The sequence below is a fragment of the Orycteropus afer genome, unplaced genomic scaffold, assembly GCF_000298275.1.
Source record: "Orycteropus afer afer isolate SDZICR_OR568_19922 unplaced genomic scaffold, OryAfe1.0 scaffold00174, whole genome shotgun sequence".
NCBI lineage: Eukaryota > Metazoa > Chordata > Mammalia > Tubulidentata > Orycteropodidae > Orycteropus > Orycteropus afer.
The window spans coordinates 1,544,781-1,564,190 of record NW_006921761.1 but is presented as its reverse complement, the minus strand read 5'-3'; the positions used below and the strand labels follow the sequence as shown (position 1 = coordinate 1,564,190).

At 47.0% G+C, this 19,410-nt stretch overlaps 1 protein-coding gene across 1 annotated transcript in view; it reads right to left on the bottom strand.

Annotated features, from left to right (window-relative positions):
• Positions 1-19,410, bottom strand: part of FBXO10 (F-box protein 10) — a 56,177-nt gene that overhangs the window by 25,805 nt on the left and 10,962 nt on the right. The window contains exons 2-3 of the mRNA XM_042781800.1: positions 4,317-4,907; positions 1,735-2,568 (exon numbers count right to left, since the gene is read on the bottom strand). Of these exons, the coding sequence (XP_042637734.1) occupies positions 1,735-2,568; positions 4,317-4,907 (1,425 nt within the window). The remainder of the gene's footprint in view (positions 1-1,734; positions 2,569-4,316; positions 4,908-19,410) is intronic.

Genomic DNA, 19,410 nt, shown 5'->3' with positions numbered 1-19,410 from the left:
TTTCTTTTGTTGCTGTTGTTTTAGTATATGCTGAATATTTGTGCTTGTCCTCTTTTTTATTGTGATGTGAAGGTTTATCATTTTTCTTTGAGGTTGAAGGGGTGAGTTTTAACTGCATGAATCGTAGTAAGTAATAATATATCACTGTGGTATTTCAGTTCTAAGAGGTAACTCCAAAAGAGTGACTGCAAGTTTTATTTTAAAACATCAATATTTAAAATATACTAGCATTACATTCTCTTTACAATTATTTAAACTTATGATGAAAAATTTCAGATGTTAACTTAAAAATGAATGATGTGTCTGGTAAACTGTGGTCAATGTCATGAGACAAAGTGTATGTGAACTGCTGTATGGAAAGTGAATTTGCTCTGTAAATCTTCACCCAAATCATAATAAAAAAAAAATCCAAAACAAGAAAAAAAAAAACAAAAACCAATGTGGAAGGCAGTTTTTCAAAATTCTTTTAAAGAATAAAAAAAAAAAGTGTTGCTGTGGAGTCAATTCTGACTCACAGTGACCGTAGAAGACAGAGCAGAACTGCCCATGGGGTTTCCAAGGCTGAAATCTTCATGGAAGCAGACTGCCACATCTTTCTCTGGCAGAGCAGCTGGTAGGTTTGAACTGCTGACCTTTCAGTTAGCAGCCGAGGGCTTAACCACTGCACTACTAGGGAGCCTACTTTTTTAGAGAATATGCAAGCAAAATTATTTGAAGATGATCTAGGTCCTCCCCTTCATTTTAAGATGAGGAAACTGGGGTCCAGAGAGGGGAAGCAATTTGTTCAAGGTCACACAGCATATCAGTTAACAGATCTAGGGCTGAGATCTAGAACATCTCACTTTTTCACTGCAGTGCCCTCAGTTCCTAGAAGTACATTCTAGCACACAGTAGGCTCTCCACACACATTTCTTGAACTAATAGAAAAATTAAAGACTGTGGATTACCAAAACAAACAAACAAACAAAAGCAACCAAACCCACTGCCATCAAGTCGATTCCAACTCTTAACGCCCCCCCATTGGGTTTCTGAGGTGGTAAATATTTACAGAAGTAGATTGACCTATCTTCTTTCTGTAGAGTGGCTGGTGGGTTTGAACTGCCAACCTTCTGGCTAGCAGTCAAATGCCTTAGGTACTGTGCCACCAGAGCTCCTTGTAGATTGCCAAGGAAGTATGTAATGATCTCAAGTCAATGGCTTCTAATTAACTATCCAAAAAAGCCATTTATATTGCTGCTGCTAAATTAGTTGCTTTTTTTTTTCAAACCTATAAACTTTCCAAAACACCACAACCTGCTTAGTAAACCATTCCAACACTTTCCTAATATGTGCAGTACTTGACATAATCACTAAAAATATTTTCTTTAACACTGATGATGAAAATTCAGTTTGCACTTGAACAAATACAGAATTTTAGAAGAACTGCCTGGGGCCGGACAGACTGGCAGTTCTGAGGGCTAATGGCTTTGAAGAACTAGGGGGCCGAGTCCTAAAGGGGCAGCTAATATAAGCATCTGGGCAGAACAGTGGACTGGGAGTGAACCCTCTGGCTCCGAAGGCACCCGAGGATTTGCAGCCTGGCATTTTCAACGCTGCAGGTGTCCGATCCAGCTGTGCTGCATGGAAAGAACACGAAGGAGCTCAGAGAGCTGGGCTCACAGGCTGCCCGCGCGAAGCTGCAGTGCGACCCGGTGAGGGCTCTCGGCTCTGCAGTCGGAGTCCCCGCCACCCTACCTTGCTATTATGTATACACCGCACTGCGTAAGTCAGGTTCCGAAAGACGTTGCCTTCCATCTTGGCGCGACCGTGGGAGCAGACGAAAACACCTCCCTTGCCGTCCCGGAAGAGGCACTTGCGGATCAGGCAGCCCTGCACCGAGCTGGCCAGGGCCATGGCTTCCTTGTCCTTCTGCAGCTCTTGCTGCAGGGAGTTCAGCACGAGACAACTGGGCAGCCGGATGGATGCTCCCGGCAGCGGTGGGCTCAGGAAGGAGCCTCCCAACACGGGGCGAGGGCCCTGCACCTGGTAGGACAGTCTGTATGTGAGCTGGTCCTCGTCCTCATCCTCACCGCTGGGACTCAGGCCTCCATCACTGCTGTCTGGGGTCGGGGCCACCCTGTCCCCATCGCTGCCCACCTCCGCCTCCTGCGAGCCCACCTTGGCATCTGGCTTTGGGGAGCTAGCAGCTGGGCTGGTGGGGCTCTGGCTGCCCTCAATGACAATATTGCAGGTCCTGGGGCTCCAGGCCTGGTCCCTGCTCTCAAGGTCCAGGGACACTAAAGAGTCCGAGTCCTCTGTGGGGAGAAAACTGGGAGAGGACTTGATGAGCCCCAACAGATACTTGTAGGCCCAGTTCTTATCTGAAGACGGGTGGCCCTCTACAGTCACGGAGTTGTTTTCACTGCCCACAAATTCACAGTTTTCCAAGACACACAGGGGCACGTGGTACAGAAAGATATGAGTGTTTTTGAAGATGCAAAACTTCACTTGGCATGTGCCTGGGCCGTGGACCTGGATGTGTCCATTCTCAAAGTTGCAGTTGTCAAACTGGACGTGACCCGATGTTGTCTGGGGAATGAAAAGGAGAACATGAACATAACTGGGGTGGTCATCACATTAACTGCTCTCTAAGGAGGGTGCGTCAGGGAGTGGCCATCGGTTTTGTTGACCATCTTAATGGAGTTTAGCCCCTGCCCCACCAGAGCACGTGTGGCAGCCGACCCCCAAAGCCGCTCTGCATCCCAGAGGGAAATCGTTTGGAGCTCCCACCCATATCCATCTTCCCGAACCTCAGAGACGGTCACTGCCAAGGTTCTTCTCTAGTCACTGAGCATTTTTTACTGTTGTAAACTCACCCCAGCTTTGGCTTTTCTCCAGCAAGGGCATCCGAGGCCCTGTGGTTTTCCCCAAACCTGACTAGTTTTTATCTCTTCCATAACTTTTAGTTAAAAGACAGTCAGAGACCAAGCACTGATACCTACCAAGCACTAAAGCCAGATGGCGGGCTACCAAGAAATCTAAGGCCAGGCCCCATCCCTTTGAAGATCTATGAGCACACTTCTGGCAGGGAGTTGGGGCTGAAATGAACACAGTATTCATATGAATACGAAAGGAACGTATTACTAACAATCAATGCATCACGGAAGATGAAGGGTCTGAACAGTGCTCTTTGTAGACTCAAAATCTCCTCTGAGTCTGCAGACCAGCCCAAGAGAAGTTCACCAGTCCTTCTCAAACATTCTGGAGCTAAAGAGGTAGGCTCGCAGGCGTCCAGGAAGACCAGCACGTATCTTAAAGGTGCTTAGCAATGCAGCGCTAACAACACTAATTACCCACTGGAGTTACTCAGTGTCTCAGAGCTTTGGTGCGCCCATCTGCAAGAGGAGGATACTGCATGTACCTGTCAACCCCAAGTGTTTGCTGAGAGGCGTGAGGTCACGGATGGAAAGTCACCTAGGACATGAGTACAGGCTTTGGATGCTGGCTCTGTCCCTAACTCTGGGACCCTGAGTATGTCACTTTATCTTGTTGAGCCTCAGTTCCCACATCTACAAAACGCAGATGACGCTACCCCTGTCACACAAGCGTAGGGAGGAGTAACTGAGATAAAGTCTGTAGGGCACCCGGCAAGCACAGCCGATCAGTAGTGACTGGTAGTGTGGTGATGACCACACACAGGAGAGACGTGTTTCCTGGTCACCAATGCGGCAGGTACACAGTCTCACTATTACGATCAATTTCTACGCAACATATGGCTATAGCCTACTGTACCAGAACTGCCAACACCTCACTATGTGCTCTGCCGTGAACACAACCCAGCTGTGTTCCTGGAGGAGGGGTACGGAACCACTATTTCTGGAGCCTATTGCCAGAAACCCTGGAGAAGTAACTAACCCTGGTAAGAGTCTGACCTCTCCTGACCCTCCCACGGGCAATGCTCAAGTGCTGAAGGGTGCTGGTCCTCCACAGCCTCGCGCCTCCTTGGCTCTCTCCAGGCACGCTTGCTGTGAGCATCTCCCCTGTCCTCTGCTACCTCAAAACCTGCTCTGCCACCTGGCTGCTCCACCTGTGGCTGTCAGTCCAGTCTGGAAAAGAAGCACCAGGCAAAGGTGGCCTTTCAATCCAGCTTTGCCAGGAATAAAGCTGATGTTTGATGTCTACTGATCTCTGTGTCTGTTTCTCAGCTGGTTCAGACCCCAGAGGCGTGTGTGTCAGGGAGTAACTGCTAACCCCTCAGTCCCACAAACGGGGCTGCGACTCACCCAGCGGCGGGCCAGGCCCCGGAGTCAGGCCATCCGCCTGCTGTGGACACCCACCTTATACATGATGGGAGAGAACCAAGCCGGCATGAAGACGAGGTTGCACAGGCGTGTGGTTGAGCAGTGCTGGTCGATGCCAGCCAGCAGGGCCACTTCACCCAGCTTCCCATGGCCTATGATCTCCACAGGCACCTTCAGGATGATCTCCCCTTGCTCTTCATACACGCCCGGGAACAGCACAATCCGGTCATACAGGCTGGCCATGGCCAAAGCACTGCCCAGGCTGTCAAACTCACAGCCTGGCCCGACACTCAGGGTACGCCGCTCCCTCCTCCGGCAAAACAGAGAAAAGCAGGCGGAGGACTCGGCGTCCAGGGCGTTCTTAGTCCACGTCTTAGAGGCAAGGCAGTGCTGCTTGAAGGCCTCCCTCCAAGACGCGGGCTCCACATCGGGCTGGTTGGGCCAGTTGGGGTGGCGGCACTCGGTGCAGTCCAAGCACAGCTGCCGCCAGCGGGTGCTGTCCAGACTGAGGACCAGGTCCCACCAGGCCCGGCACACCAGGCTGCAGCGGCCCAGGTCCGGCAGGCGCAGGTAAGCTAAGATCACGCGCCACAGCTCCAGCGGGAGGCCGCCCGCCTCCATGGTCGCCTGCGAGAGACACACAACAAGAGGTCTTTGTTTATCCGGCTGACCTTCCTCCTTAAAACACCCTCAGTCCCCTCCGGGCCTTCCGAGTGAGCAAGTGAACAGGGCCCAGCTACACAGAACCTCCTCTGGGCTTTTCCGACCTGGGAGCAACAGGGAAGGCGCTCTTTCCTCTTTGGTCAGACCCAGCAAGGAGATGACCCAGAGCTGCTGGGAACCAGGTGCCCCACCTGGTACAAGGTGGAAAGTGACAAAGAGGAAGAAGCGAGCACGTGCCCGAGTCCCAGAAGTTCTGATCCAGGTTCCCGCAGGGGCTCCTCCCTCCACCCTGAGAGCTGAATGGCCTTTCAGTAACGACCTTTTCGCTTCTGCTGGCGTTATTGGGCTTTGTGACTTAGGCACCAGCAAGCAAAGGCGTAGCCCTGACACCTGCAGCTCTCTGCAGCTCCCGAGACACTTCCGTCCCCCAATCTCCACCACTTCATTAGTTATGCCTCTCAGACTTCGGAGAGAAGACTTTTGCTCACGCAACACCCCTTCTCCAGGGGGCGATCAGCCATTCCCTTGGCTTCAACTACATCTGTAAACGCCTAAGCGTGTAAGCGGAGGCCGGCCCCCATTATCAAGCTCCGTGCGTGCGTGACCAGCAGCCTGCTGGGCATGTTTCTGGAGGTTCCACGGAGGCCCAGACCTCAGCATCGCATCCAAAATGAACAGTGACCGCTGCTTCAGGCTACGACAGGACAACCGGAACTGGCATTGCCCTGCCCTGTCAACAGCCTTAACGTGGGGCCCAAGGTGTAAGGCAAGTGCTCCCAGGCCCTGAACGGCAGGCTGTAGACTGTGACCTTTGAGGGAGAGGAAGCTCAGCAGTGGGGTTCCATGACTGCCAGCTGTCATCCCCGGGGTGCTTTCCTACTGAGCATGGGGAGGGGGTGCCAGGCAGAGCGGTCGTCTCCCTGAGCAGGCAGCTCTTGGCTCCGTGCTGAAGAGGCTGGAACGTGAGAGGCAGGGTCCCAGGACAGAGACACACAGTGGGGTGGGCTGCATGTGCACAGGGCAAGAATTCAGCAGGTCTAACAGAGACGGCTGTCCCTACCGAGCCACCCAGAGCCAGGAGCCGCTCCCCTCCAGGCCAGACGTGGAGTGCTCACCCAGAGACTCAGAGAGGCTAAGCCACAGGAGAAAGGTCAAACTCAAGACCGAAAGTAAGCCTGACAGGATCAAAAGTTCTGAAGTAATTTAACTGCTTGCCCGAATGAAACCCAGCACTCTTAAAGAAAGTCAACATAATCTAGACTTCTTCGACACACCAGTCACACTGAGTCAAACACTATTAGACATATGAAGATGCACAAAAATAAGACAGTCCCCCCAAAACCAGCCAAGGAGCTATAGGGGAATGGCGAGTTACTGCTGAGCACAGCTTCTGTTTGGGGTGAGGAAAGCCTTGGAAATAGGGGCACAGGTGCACAGCACTGTGAGCGTGACCAGTGCCCCTGACCGGCACACTTAAAGAGCGGAGGGCAAACGCTGTGTCTCCCAAAAGACATCATCAAGGAAACGAAAAGACAAATGGGAGAGAGCATTTGCCACACGTGTATCGGACGAAAGGCTTGTACTCAGAACCTGCTAAGAAATGTTCCAACTCAGTAATGAAATAAAAAAGATCCAATAAAAATGGGCAAACGTTTTGAACACAACTTCACAAAAGAAGAAAAAGAAATGACTTACATACGTTCATCACTAGCATTCACTGTCATTGCATCTGATGCCATGAGATGACAACGTGTGCCCACTCAGACGGCTAAAGTTCAGGTATCTGGGAGGATGTCAAGCAGCTACGACACTCACACGTGGCTGCTGGGAGTGTAAGACGCCAGAGCAACTTGGAAAGCTGCTGGGCAGTTTCTTCCTCAGGTCAACACACATCTACCTCACGATCCAGAAATTCCGCTCCCAGATACATACCCAAGAAAAACCAAAACATAAGTCTACGAAAAGACTTACACAAGAATGCTGCAGTGTGATGGGTTGTTTTATATGGCCTCTCTTACCATGGTCTTGTAACTCCCACCAAATGACCGGATCGGGGAAAAAAGAAAAGAAAGAAAGAAAAAAAAAAACCATTGCCATCTAGTCAGTTCTGAGTCATTAACCACCACCACTGGGTTTCCAAGGCTGTAAATCTTTCCGGAAGTAGACTGCCTTATCTTTCCTCCTATGGAGCAGCAGGCGGGTTTGAACTACCGACCTTCTGGTTAGCAGCCAAATGTCTTACCCACTATGCCACCAGAGCTCCTTAATGATTGGATGGGACTATGCAAATAAGGTGCTTGTGGCACACCAAGGGGGATTAGGCAGCTTACTAATAATGCAAATAAGGTACATGGGGCCGCCTGGGAGTGGGACCATGCAAATAAGGTGTATAAAAGCTCTAAGGAGAGCAGTGATCACTTTTGTCATCCCGCTAGGCTTAAGATGAGCCACCCCAGAGGCGGGAAGGTTTGACCTCTTCTGTGCTCAGAACCTCCTACACCCAGGAGCCAGAGAGCAAGCTGCAACACCAGAGACGGGGAGACCCGGCAGCAGAAAAATGGCAGCGGAACCGGGAGACTGTGTGCGAGACTGTGGTGGGCTCCCAGGCCTCAGGTGAGAAAGCTGGGCGGGTGGTCCCTCTGGGCACTTACTGGGGATTCCTCAGCCCTTTGGCCATGGCCCTAGTAATAGCTGATCGCTGCCTTGCTATGCCAGGCTCGTGCTTTACCTCTCCCGCCCAGACAGAGTACCAGACTCTTTCTAAGAAGCTCCACATTCTTTCAATGAAATTCTCACTGAGAAAATCACACATCCCCACACAGCTGTAAGAAATCAATACAGATCCCACGCACACTTTGCCCAGTTTTCCCCAACGGAACATTTTGCAATATGACAGTGTAATTAGTATCACAGCTACTGTATAATTTTTTTTTCACAGTATAATATCACAGTGTCCTACAGACATTGGTACATCTTCATCAGCCTTCCCCAGTTCCACTGGTCCTCACTTACATGTGTGTATGTATATTAAGTTCCATACAATTTATCACCCACGTTGGTCTGTGTATCACTACCAGAATCAAGACACTGAACAGTCCCCACACCACCCCTTGTGACGCTGCCCTTCTCTAAGCACACCAACCCCCTCCTGCTTCCCTTCCCACAGCCCTAACTCCTGCAACCATTCATCTGTCCTCCATTCTAAAGCTGGTCATTTCAAAAATGTTACATAAATGCAACAAGACAGGATGTGACCTTTTGGGACTGGCTCTTTTCATGCAGCATCATTTTCTGGAGATTTCATCTGAGCTGTTTCAGGTATCCATGGTCCATTCCTTCTACTTGCTGAAGAGAATGAAGGCACCACAATTTAACCATTCACCTACCGAAGGACTTCTGGACTGATCCTGGTTTTTGGCCATTACAAATAATGCTGCTCTGAAGATCTGCGCACATTTTTTTTGTTTGAACACAAGTTTTTATTTCTCTATGAGAAATGCCCAAGAGAAAAATGGGTGGGTTGTATGGTGACTGCATGTTTAACTTTCTAAGAAAACACCCAGTTGTTTTCCAGAGTGGCTGTACCATCTTACAATCTACGAGGATCTGGTATCCATACACCTTTACCAGTATCTAGGAGCTCTGGTGGTGCAGTGCCTAAGTCATCTGACTGCTAACCAGAAGGTTGGCGGTTCAAACCCATCACCCGCTGCTCGGAAGGAAGGTTGGGCAATCTACTTCTGTAGTGATACTGCCTCGGAAACCCAAGGAGGAGGCGCTATGAGTTGGATCCGACTTGACAGCAGTGTGTTGTGTTGCGTTACGAGTATCTGGTGGTATCCCTATTGTTTGTTTTAGCTGTTCTGACAGGTACATAGTGATGTCACATTGTGGCTAATGATATGGACCCATGGACTTAGTTGCCAACTATTCCTTTAGTGAGATGTCTGTTCACTCTATTTCCCCGTTTGCCAACTGGATTGTTGGTTCATTTGCTGCTGAGTTTTGCGGGTTCTTTTGAACGTTCACTAGTCCGCTATCAGATGGTTTGTACACACTTCCTCCCAGCCTCTGGCTTTCGATGTTTTCTTCTAATGACTCACACTTTGGAGAGCAAGTCTAAAAACTCTTGCCTAGCCCTGGATCCTGAAGATTTTTGCCTAGGCTTTTTTTCCCCTAAAAGTTCTACAGTTTTACATTTAAGTCCGTGACCCATTTTGAGTTAACTTTTTATCTAAAGCATAAGGTGTAGGTTACAGGATTTGGGGGTTTCTTTAGCCTGTGGGTGTCTAATCGTCCCAGTGCCATTAGGGGTAATGGCTCTCCATTTCTCCAGAGTGCTGCTGCACACCTGTCAAAAATTAACGGAGCCTATTTTTGTCCTGGGTTCTTTTACTGGAGGTAGTATTGCAAGCCCACGATCGGGTATTTAGAAGCTGATTTCTACTGTGTTGGTTATTTCTAAACCTTTGCAGGGAACTAGAGTTGTGTTCCTTCTAGTTGAGTCTTTGTTTCTAAAATGCTTTTTATTTCTAATTCTTTCCTCAGCTCTGCCACTTTACTTCTGAGATGATCTAATTCTACGTTAAGTTCTATCATTTGCCCTATCATGTTACCAATGCCTTTTTGATTATTTGGAAAGAAGGTGAAGTTCTGATTGAGTTTTTTTTGAGCATGTAAAAATATTTCCATTTACTATGGGGATGTTACTCTGCTCCTTATTTTCTTTAAATACAAGTACTTTGTATAGGATTTGACCTTGATATTTTTTTGTTTCTCATTTTAAAGTGAATTTCTGCTATCACATTTGTCCAACATTTCATATGAAAACTTTCATATGAAACATACAGTAATATTATTAATTATTACAGTGAATACTCATATACCCCACCACCTAGATTCTACCACTAACATTTTACTATCCCTGTTCACCGCATCTCTACTTTTCTACCTGGTAATCCTTCTATCTGATTGACACAGTGACCCAATGCCATCAGTACACTTCCTCCTATTTGTGAGCATGCACGTCACTAACCAGAGTTCAACATTTTGTTAACATTTTTCCTTGTGGTGTAAAATTTACAGTTGATGAAATGCTAAGTCTTAAGTATGCATCTGCAGAATTTTGACTAATGCATTTATCTGTCATCCAACTCCCTCCTAAGAAAGAGTATTACTATTATCCCAAAAAGTTCTCTCACACAATTCCCACCCTAACCCCAAAAGGCAACCTCTGTTTTTAGTTTTCCATCATAGTTCAGTTTTGTCTGCTCTAGAATGTTATATAAATCGAATAACGCAGTATAATACTCTTTTGTGTAAGGCCTCTTTGGCTCAGGAGAATATGGTAGAGATTCATCTATATTGGTGCTGAGTAGCACTGGTATAGTGGATAAGTCATTTTGCTGCTAACCAGAAGGTCAGTGGTTCAAACCCACCAGCTGCTCTGTGGAAAGATGATGGGGCGATCTACTTCTGTGAAGATTTACAGCCTCGGAAACCCTTGGGGGTTACTTTGAGTCAGAATCGACTTGGCAGTGAGTTTGGTTTTAGTATTTAATTGTATACTATATTGACATATCGTAGTTTTTTAAAAAATCAGTTTTCCTATTGATGGACAACTGACCTGTTTCCAGTTTGGGGCTATTATGAATGATGCCGCTGGGAACATTTTTATAAAAGTGCTTTTGTAGACACCTGTTTTAATTTCTCTCCCGTAAATACCTGCGAGTGGACTCGCTGGATCCTTTTTCCGAAATGCTTGTACCATTTTACATTCTCAGCAACAATGAATGAGACATAGCTGTAAACCTCAGCCAAGGTTTGCTGTTGTCAGTCTTTGTAATGTTATCCTGCTGTGGACACGAGATGGTGTCCCATTCTTGTTTCAGTTGCATTTCCCTCACAATAAGGATGTGGAGCACTTACAGAAGCGCTTACTTGGTTACTCATGTATCTCCTTTTATAAACTGTATTTATTTTTTGTTGAGAATATACACAAGACCTACACCAACTCAACAGTTTCTACAAATACAATCCAGTGACACAGACTGCATTCTTTGAGTTCTGCAACCATCTCACCCTCCTTTTCTGAGCTGTCCTCCCCATGAACATAGACTCACTGCCCTCTAAGGTTCCTATCTAATCTCTCAAGTTGCTGTTGTCAACTGATCCCATACAGACAGATCTTAAGAGGGTAGTGCCCAGGGCACACTTCTTCACTAGCTAAGCTAAACTACAGTTTGGTTTCAAGAATATTTCATGGGATATTCTTGGTTTAAGGTTTAAAGATTATCTCAGGGCAATACTTTCAGGAGTTCATCCAACCATTGTGGGAGCTCCAGGAAATCTGGAGTCCAGGAGTATTTGAAATTCTGTTCTTCACCCCGCCCCCTGATCGAGCTTCTGCTACAGAAGATCAGAACGTTCAGTGATGGGAGCCAAGCACCGTCCAGTTATGGCCTCCTGGCCAAGGAGGCGGCTCTTCTCCCGTTCCTGCGCTCTTTCTTCCTCTGTTGCTCGAGGCAAACAGAGACCAACTGCTGCGCCATCAGGGCGACATGCAGTTTTAAGACCTCAGGCACTACCCAATGAACTAGGAGGTAGAATAAAAGCACTAAATAAGTTATTATGGCAATTAACAGGGATGTCCCATGAAACCATGACCCTAAACCTTCAAATCAAGGAAACAAATCCCATGAGGAGTTTGGTTGTAAATACACAGCCTCAGAGGCTTTTTTTCTGGGCATCATTGTGAACATGTCTATCACAGAACTTTTGCCAATTCAACTTTTTACAGGTGTACAACTAATTGACAGCATTTAAGATAACTGGCTGTGTAGCCCACCCTCAATCAAGGTGACAGTTCTATCACCATTCATTTTCTCCTTTTAAAGTGTCTGCTCAAACCTTTGATCTGCTTTTCAGGGGAGTTCATGTGTGAATTACAGGAGTTCTTTACAAGTCTTTGCCAGATACCTGTTCTGTGAATACTGTCTCACTATCTGTATCTTGCCTTTTCATTCACTTAATGGTAGATTTTGATAAGAAGTTTTTAATTTTGATGAGGTCTAAATCAACATTTTTTCTTTTATGATTGTTGCTTTCTGTTAACTGAGAAACCTTTGCTGCTCCCCAAGTCATGAAGACACTTTCTCCTAAAATCTGTGATCTGAATTGTACGTATATTTTGTCCTATGACCCATCCTGAATTAATTTGTTACGGCATGAGGCAGAGGTTGAGGTTCACTCTTCTCTGTGTGGTTTGCAGTTATTCCAGAACCATTTGTTGAAAAGACTCTCCTTTCCCTACTGGATTCTTTTGTAGCATCTGTCAAAAATAAATGACAATAATGTAGGTCTATTTTTTTTTTCTGTTCCATCATCTCTTTTTCAATCTTAGGCCAGGACTACACTATCACCATATTTTTTACACTTCACTGTTTGTTTACCTCTGTCGCCTCTATTAGACTGTGGGTTCCTTTAGGATAAAAAACAAAAACCACCACCATTGAGTTGATCCCTACTCATAGAGACTCTATAGGACAGAACAGAACAGCCCCATAGGGTTTCCAAGACTGTAAATCTTTATGGAAGCAGACTGCCACATCTTTCTTCCACAGAAAGGCTGGTGGGTTCGAACTGCTGACCTTTCAGTTAGCCAGATGCTTAACCACTGTGCCACCAAGGCTCTTTATCAGACATTTTTGTATCTCTGAAGACTCAATATCTGGGGTTGACTCTCTTCTCTATTCCAACTCGTCAGCGCAACAGAAAAGACAAGGAGAGGTTCCGAGCTACAGAGCAGCTAGATTATTCCAATACCAGATCCACTTGTCCCAGGCCCTATGAGAGTGGGAGTTGCCTTCTTCCCAGGCCTCCATCAAAGGAGAGAACATACATATGCAACTACCTGATTTAGTACAACTGACTTGAGGAGCTGTGGTGGCCTAGTGCCTAAGGCACTTGACTGCTAACCAGAAGGCTGGTGGTTCAAACCCGCCAGCCACTCCTCGGAAGGAAGGTTGGGCAATCTACTTCCATAGTGATACTGCCTCGGAAACCCAAGGAGGGGTCGCTATGAGTCAGGTTAACTTGAGGGCACTTAACAACAACACCACAACTGACTTGACTAGAGTCACTGGGAGAAGAAACAGGTCGGGAGCATCTAACCCTTTCCTGTTTAATTCTCACATAACTCACTCTTTCCCTCACAACTTCATCCCACTGCACTCCACATCCCTCCAAGCTTCTCCTTACTTAGACCTTCCTCAGGCTACACGTGGCTCTTCTTCTGACTTAATTCCTCTTCCTAATTTGAATGCTGTTTTTCTCACGACACTGTCACTCACAGGGAAGGAAGCCCTGCCACCTGGGCTGCTCTGGGAGGAGCAGTGCAGTCCAGCCTGAGTCTGGCCCTCTCCTCCAACCATGTCCTTGGCTGGCCTCACTTCTGAGGTGATGATAATAAGAAGTGATTTTGTGATCTCTCCATAAGGCCTTGGTGACTTGCACACAGTTCTCTGAACTCAACAACTTCACATATTACATTTCCTGTAGCTAGCACTGCCCCTTCGCACAGTCCACTTCTGCTAACTAGCTAACAGCAGATACCGTCTCCTCCCATGTAACTGATGCCCCCTCTGATCAACACTATGTGCCAAACAGTTCACTTCTCCTTCTACATATTTTTATCCCCTATAAAGAGAAGCTCATTTAAATTGCTGTTCTATCTCCTCATTTTGTTTCTTTTTTTCCCTATTATTTAGCTATTTACATTTAAAACTACCAGAGGGACACCATTATCCCCAGTTTAAAAATTTACCATTTGAAAGCATGCAAATTATCAATTACCCAAACATTTCCTTCCAGATGGTGACCTCAGGGACCAACTGCTACATCTGCAAGGAGTCTCCTGATCACTGTAAAGGGCCTGGACCTACTTCTTAGCCTCCCTGCTATTCTCCTCCCAACCTCCTACTGTGCAATGTTGCTCTTCTGGGCGTAGCATCAAAATGCCTCACCATGGTGTTTTCCAGCCCCATTTTACAAGGAACAATTCTAACAGGTGTTCAAGAATGACTCAGCTAACTGTAAAAGAATCTCATTTATACAGTTCCCCAGGTGAAAGGTTTCCATATGGCCTTTTGCAGGTCTGCCCCTTAGGGTCCTCCCTGGGACCTGCTGCTAATGGTCACTACTGCAATCTCAAGGGTGGCAGAAAAGAGATCCCAACCTGGGTACCATGTTCACTGCAGAACTTTTCACAACAGTCAAAGGGTGGACACAACTGTAATGTCCATCAGCAGATAAATGGATAGACAAACTGTGGCACATACACACAGTGGAATATTACTAAGCCATAAAGAGAAACGAGATCCTGATGCATCTCTACATGTTCACGAGGGTCGGGTGGCTCTTGACTCACACCCTTCCGAGAGTGCCCCTTTACTGAAGTCTCCCCCCGACTCAAGTCACCACCCTATCTGACGCCAGGGGAGTTTCCTTGAAGGTGTGGCTGCATCCAATACACACTGCATGCCCTAGCAAAGCTCCCTCTCGCCCTGGATCCTGTATCTAGCTTCTCCTCATCTGACCTCCGGTTCTTCGTGAGCTGGCAGCAATTCTGGGATTTACCAACTCTGCAGCCCTAGGAGCCAGCAGCCTGCCATGTGACCTGCTCATTTGGGGCTTCACTAGCTTCCACAGCCCTGTGAGCCCACGTGACTTGCTGAATGTGGGTTAATCAGCCCCTGCAACTATGTGAGTTGGCAGAAGCCTCCAGCCTAGTGCCTGGCCCATGAATTCGGGACTTGCCAGCTTCCACAACTGCATGAGCCATTTTCCGTAAATGCTCTCTCTCTCTAAATGTATGTGTATGTATATGTATTCATGCATGTATACTGTTGTCCTTGTTAGTTGTTACTGAGTTGTCTCCGACTCAGTGAGACCCTATGTCCAACAGAACGGATGCTGCCCAGTCCAGTGCCACCCTCACAGTCATGTGCTATGACTGAGCCCACTGTTGCAGCCTCTTTGAGGGTCCTGCCCTTTTTCGTTGAGCCTCTACTTTACCCAGCATAGCATACTTATCCAGGGACTGGTCCCTTCTGATAACATGACCAAAGTATGAGAAACTGCCATTCCAAGTTCTAAGGAGAATTCCAGATGCACTTCTAAGACAGATTTGTTCATTCTCCTGGCAAAAAAATAAAACCAAACTCACTGCCAACGAGTCATTTCCAACTCACAGTAACCCCCATTGGGTTTCCAAGGTGGAAAATCTTTTTTGTTTTTTTTTTAAAGTCCCCTTTACTTAATTATTATTATATGGCTTCATCAAGTCCACACATTTTGTGCTTAAAATGTGATCTGATTTACAAAATCCCAGTTTACCACAGTTTTTCAAGAGTGTGTATGTTGTACAAGAAGGGCTTGTATGGTGAGAAACACAAGCTTCCAAACCTGGTTGTATTTCAATCACCTGTGAAGTGTGGCTAAAAACACTGGTTTTGGGTCCGCACTTGTGGAAGCCTTGATGTTGTCGGTCTGGCGTAGACTTGGAACTGACATTTTTAACATTCTCCACGAGTGATCCAGCCGCTCAGCTGGTTGGAGATCCACTGTCAGAGCGGAAACACCATCGTGAAAACAGCATGTGGCCAACGGCAGGAGTGAGGAAGGGTGGTTCATCTCTCACCTTGGTGTTCTGACACTGTAAGGAGTATGCTGTTAGTTCCCTAAACGTTTGTAAGAAATAACACCTATCAGATGGTTCTGGGTCATTCTCTGCTCCATATGGATGGGGAAGGAAATGTTCCCAGTACCTTTCCTCATTATCCACAAGCAAAAGCATCTCATTAAAACTCCCCTAATTTTGATGGAAAATCTTTATGGAAGTAGATTGCCCCATCTTCCTTCTGAGGAGCTGCCGGTGGATTTGAACCACCAACCTTCTGGTTAGCAGTCAAATGCCTTAGGCACTGTGCCAGTCCGTGGCATTTTCAATTTCTTCCCCAACGCAGTTCAAATGCATCAATTCTTCTTCGCTTTTCCTTATTCACTGTCCAGCTTCCACATGCATATGAGGCAACAGAAAATACCATGGCTTGGGTCCAGCTCTTCAAAGTGACATCTTTGCTCTTTAAAGACACTTTAACAAGGTCCTTTGCAGCAGATCTGCCTAGTGCAACACGTCTCTAGACTGCTGCTTCCATGGGCATTGATTGTGGATCCTAGTAAAATGAAATCCCTGACAACATCAATCTTTTCTCCATTTATGATGATGTTTTTATTGGTCCAGTTGTGAAGGCTTTTGTTTTCTTTATGTTGAGGTGTAATCCATACTAAAGACTGTAGTCTTTGATCTTCATCAGTAAGTGCTTCAAGCCATCTTCACTTTCAGCAAGTAGGGATGTGTCATCTGCATAGCGCAGGTTGTTAATAAGTCTCCCTCCAATCCTGATGTTATGTTCTTCTTCATATAATCCAGCTTCTCGGATTATTTGCTCAGCACACAGATTGAGTAAGTATGGTGAAAGGATACAACACTGATACACACTCTTGATTTCAAACCACACAGTATCCTCTTGTTTTGTTTAAATGACTGTCTCTTGGTCTATGTATAGGTTCCTCATGAGCACAATTAAGTGTTGTGGAATTCCCATTCTTCTCAATGTTATCCATAATTTGATATGATCCACCCAGTTGAATGCCTTCGTATAGTCAATAAAACCCAAGTAAACATCTTTCTGGTATTCTCTACTTTTAGCCAAGATCCATCTGACATCAGCAATGAGATCCCTCGTTCCACGTCCTCTTCTGAATCTGGTAGTACCCAGTCCATGTACTACTGCAACCATTTTTGAATTATTTTTCAACAAAATTTTACTTGTGTGTGATATTAATGACGTACACGTATGCATGCATGTATGTATATGTCTCTGCATGTATGTGTGTGTGTTTAACTGGTTTTGCTTCTCTAGAGAACCCAGCCTAAGAGAGCTGGTAACGTTTTAGTATGTATTTCATCACAATGAAAATGTAAAAAAAAGAGAGAGAGAGACCCAAATCACAATTACCCATATGACAACCATCCTAATTACAGCACTACAAACTTGAGCCTCGTTCACCATATATTGCAGTGTTCAACCCAGCCAACCGGCTGTCTGCCCCATGTGATGTCCCACAGCTCCCAGGGTTGCCAATTTCTGTCCCAGATTGGCCTCCCACAGTTACTACAGTGTCCTGTCGATAAGGAATACTCTGGGCCACCACACTGCAAGCACAGAGGACACAGCAAAGACTGAACAGACCATCTGGAATCTAGCATGAAGCAAGTGCGTGAGTGTTCTGAAGTAAAGGTGTTTTAAGTCATTGAAAATCTGGGGTAGATCCTCCTCATGCCCCACTCCAAATTCTCAGTGAGTGACTGTCTCAATCTTATACACATTTACTACAGTACAAACCAGCAAAAGCCAGAACCTGTGTAAGGCAGGACCCCATCAGAGAAGGAAAACTCAACTATTTCCCACCAATAGGGAGCAATAGAAAAGTGGTAAAACGCACTTGTCAAAGGCAGAAAACTGGGTGTGGTGGTTCAGTTTGTGTTGTCAGCTTGGCTGGGCCTGGTTGAGCGGCTGGGCAGCTGGTGGGAGTATCCCCCATGATGAGACTGGCAATCAACTCCACGGTGGGATCTACTGGGAGCAGCTGAGTAGCTCTTTGGGTATGTGGTCTGCTTCCTGTAAGAAACAGCTTTGGGAATGGTCTCTAGCTTGTGGCACGCTTAGACCCTGCATGTAGTTGTGTCATTGCTCACTAGCCTGCCATGCTGTGCCAACCCTGGGACTTACAATGGACTTGAATTAATGGCCTGCTGTGTGGTTTGGTAACGTCAGGACTGTGCCTTTTTACTTGTCAACCTTGGGTTTGTCAGCCTCAGCAGCCAGCAGCTGTCTGAGTGAAGAAATGCCTCTAGCTCCAGTGGGCCAGAAGCAGGAGGCAGAGCTGAAGCCCAAGGTTGAGGGGCTTTCACCCAGTCCCTAGAGCCTGGCACTTTGAACTTGGACTTCTAGCCTCCCAAACTGTAAGAGAATAAACTCCTGTTTGCTCAAGCCTTTCATTTGTGGTATATTCTTGTCAGAGTAGCACTAGGTAACCCGAACACTGGGAGACCCAGAAAAACACAGGAGGTGTCACTGTACATAAACCCAGTCTCAAAGGACCGCTTCACCTCTTCCCTGGTTTCCAACAAGAGACTGTGGCACCCAAAGAGAAAGTCTTAAAAGTTCCAATTGAAGAGTCACAATCTCTTTTCTTCCTCAGTTCATTTGTTTTTTTCAAACTGTGAGTCTTCATGGAGGGTGGGGTACACAGGGGGAAGAAAAAGATGATGCCTGCCTCCAGATGCCATGAAATGGGCACAGCTAACAGGACAGGAAGGGTCAAGGACTATTGCAGCACAAAGCGCCCAAGAGAAAATAATGTCTTTAAACCAGACTTGGTGGGACCCTACACAGCAGTGGTTTTTAAAACCTGCTCTTGACCATCCATGTCAGAATCACCCAGGGCCTGTTCCTAGCTGTTCCTAGCTCTACTTCAGACCTCCAGAATCTCAACTCTGGAGTGGAACCCTTTTAACAAGCTCCCTGGTGAGTGTGAGGAAAATGGTCCCAACCACACCTGCATGCAGCATCCTCCTGTGGCAAGTCTAATAATCTGGGGTTGGGAGAACTGGGTTACATTGTAGGTAGCCTTGGACGAGTCACTTAACCTCTCTGGGCCTCATTTTCCTCCTACATGAATCAGGGATCTTGATTCCTGCCCCAAAGGCTGTTGTGAGGATTAAAGGACCTAACACACACTGCTAGTAAACAGCGCTTTGTCACCAAGGATTTCCACTTGTCCTTCCTTCAGGGCAATGACAGGATCACACTCCCTGGCTCCCCCTGTAGGTGGGCAGGGTCACGTGACTATACCAGCCAGTGGGTTTGCAGAAAAGACGTGGTCCTACTCCCCTGGAGCACTGACCTATGAGAGACCATCCAGGGCGCTGGGTCTCCCTGGCACAGCAACTGGCAACACCTGCGATGACGGCTCTCTGGTGGCAGGGCACCCCGCCAACCCAAAGTGGGCATACACCAACAGTGAAAAATGACCCTTTGTTTGGGGTTAAGGCCCTAAGAACATGGGGACAGCATGACCTGGCCAATCCCGACTGGAAGAACATGTTAGACTCTGAAGAGCACTGCTGGGAAGACCCTGCACACCGTGGGATTGCCCACCCAGGGCTGGTCTGCAGCAGCCTCACTGTTTTCCCCAAGACTGAGCTGAGGACTTCCTTGTAGCCACTTCCTCAGCTACTCTTGGTTCTGGCCCTCGGAGCCACTGGAGTTCTAACTTCCTACCCATGATGGCCTTCTGAGCATGCTGGCAACGGCCTCGAATGCCAGACTCCAAAGCCCGT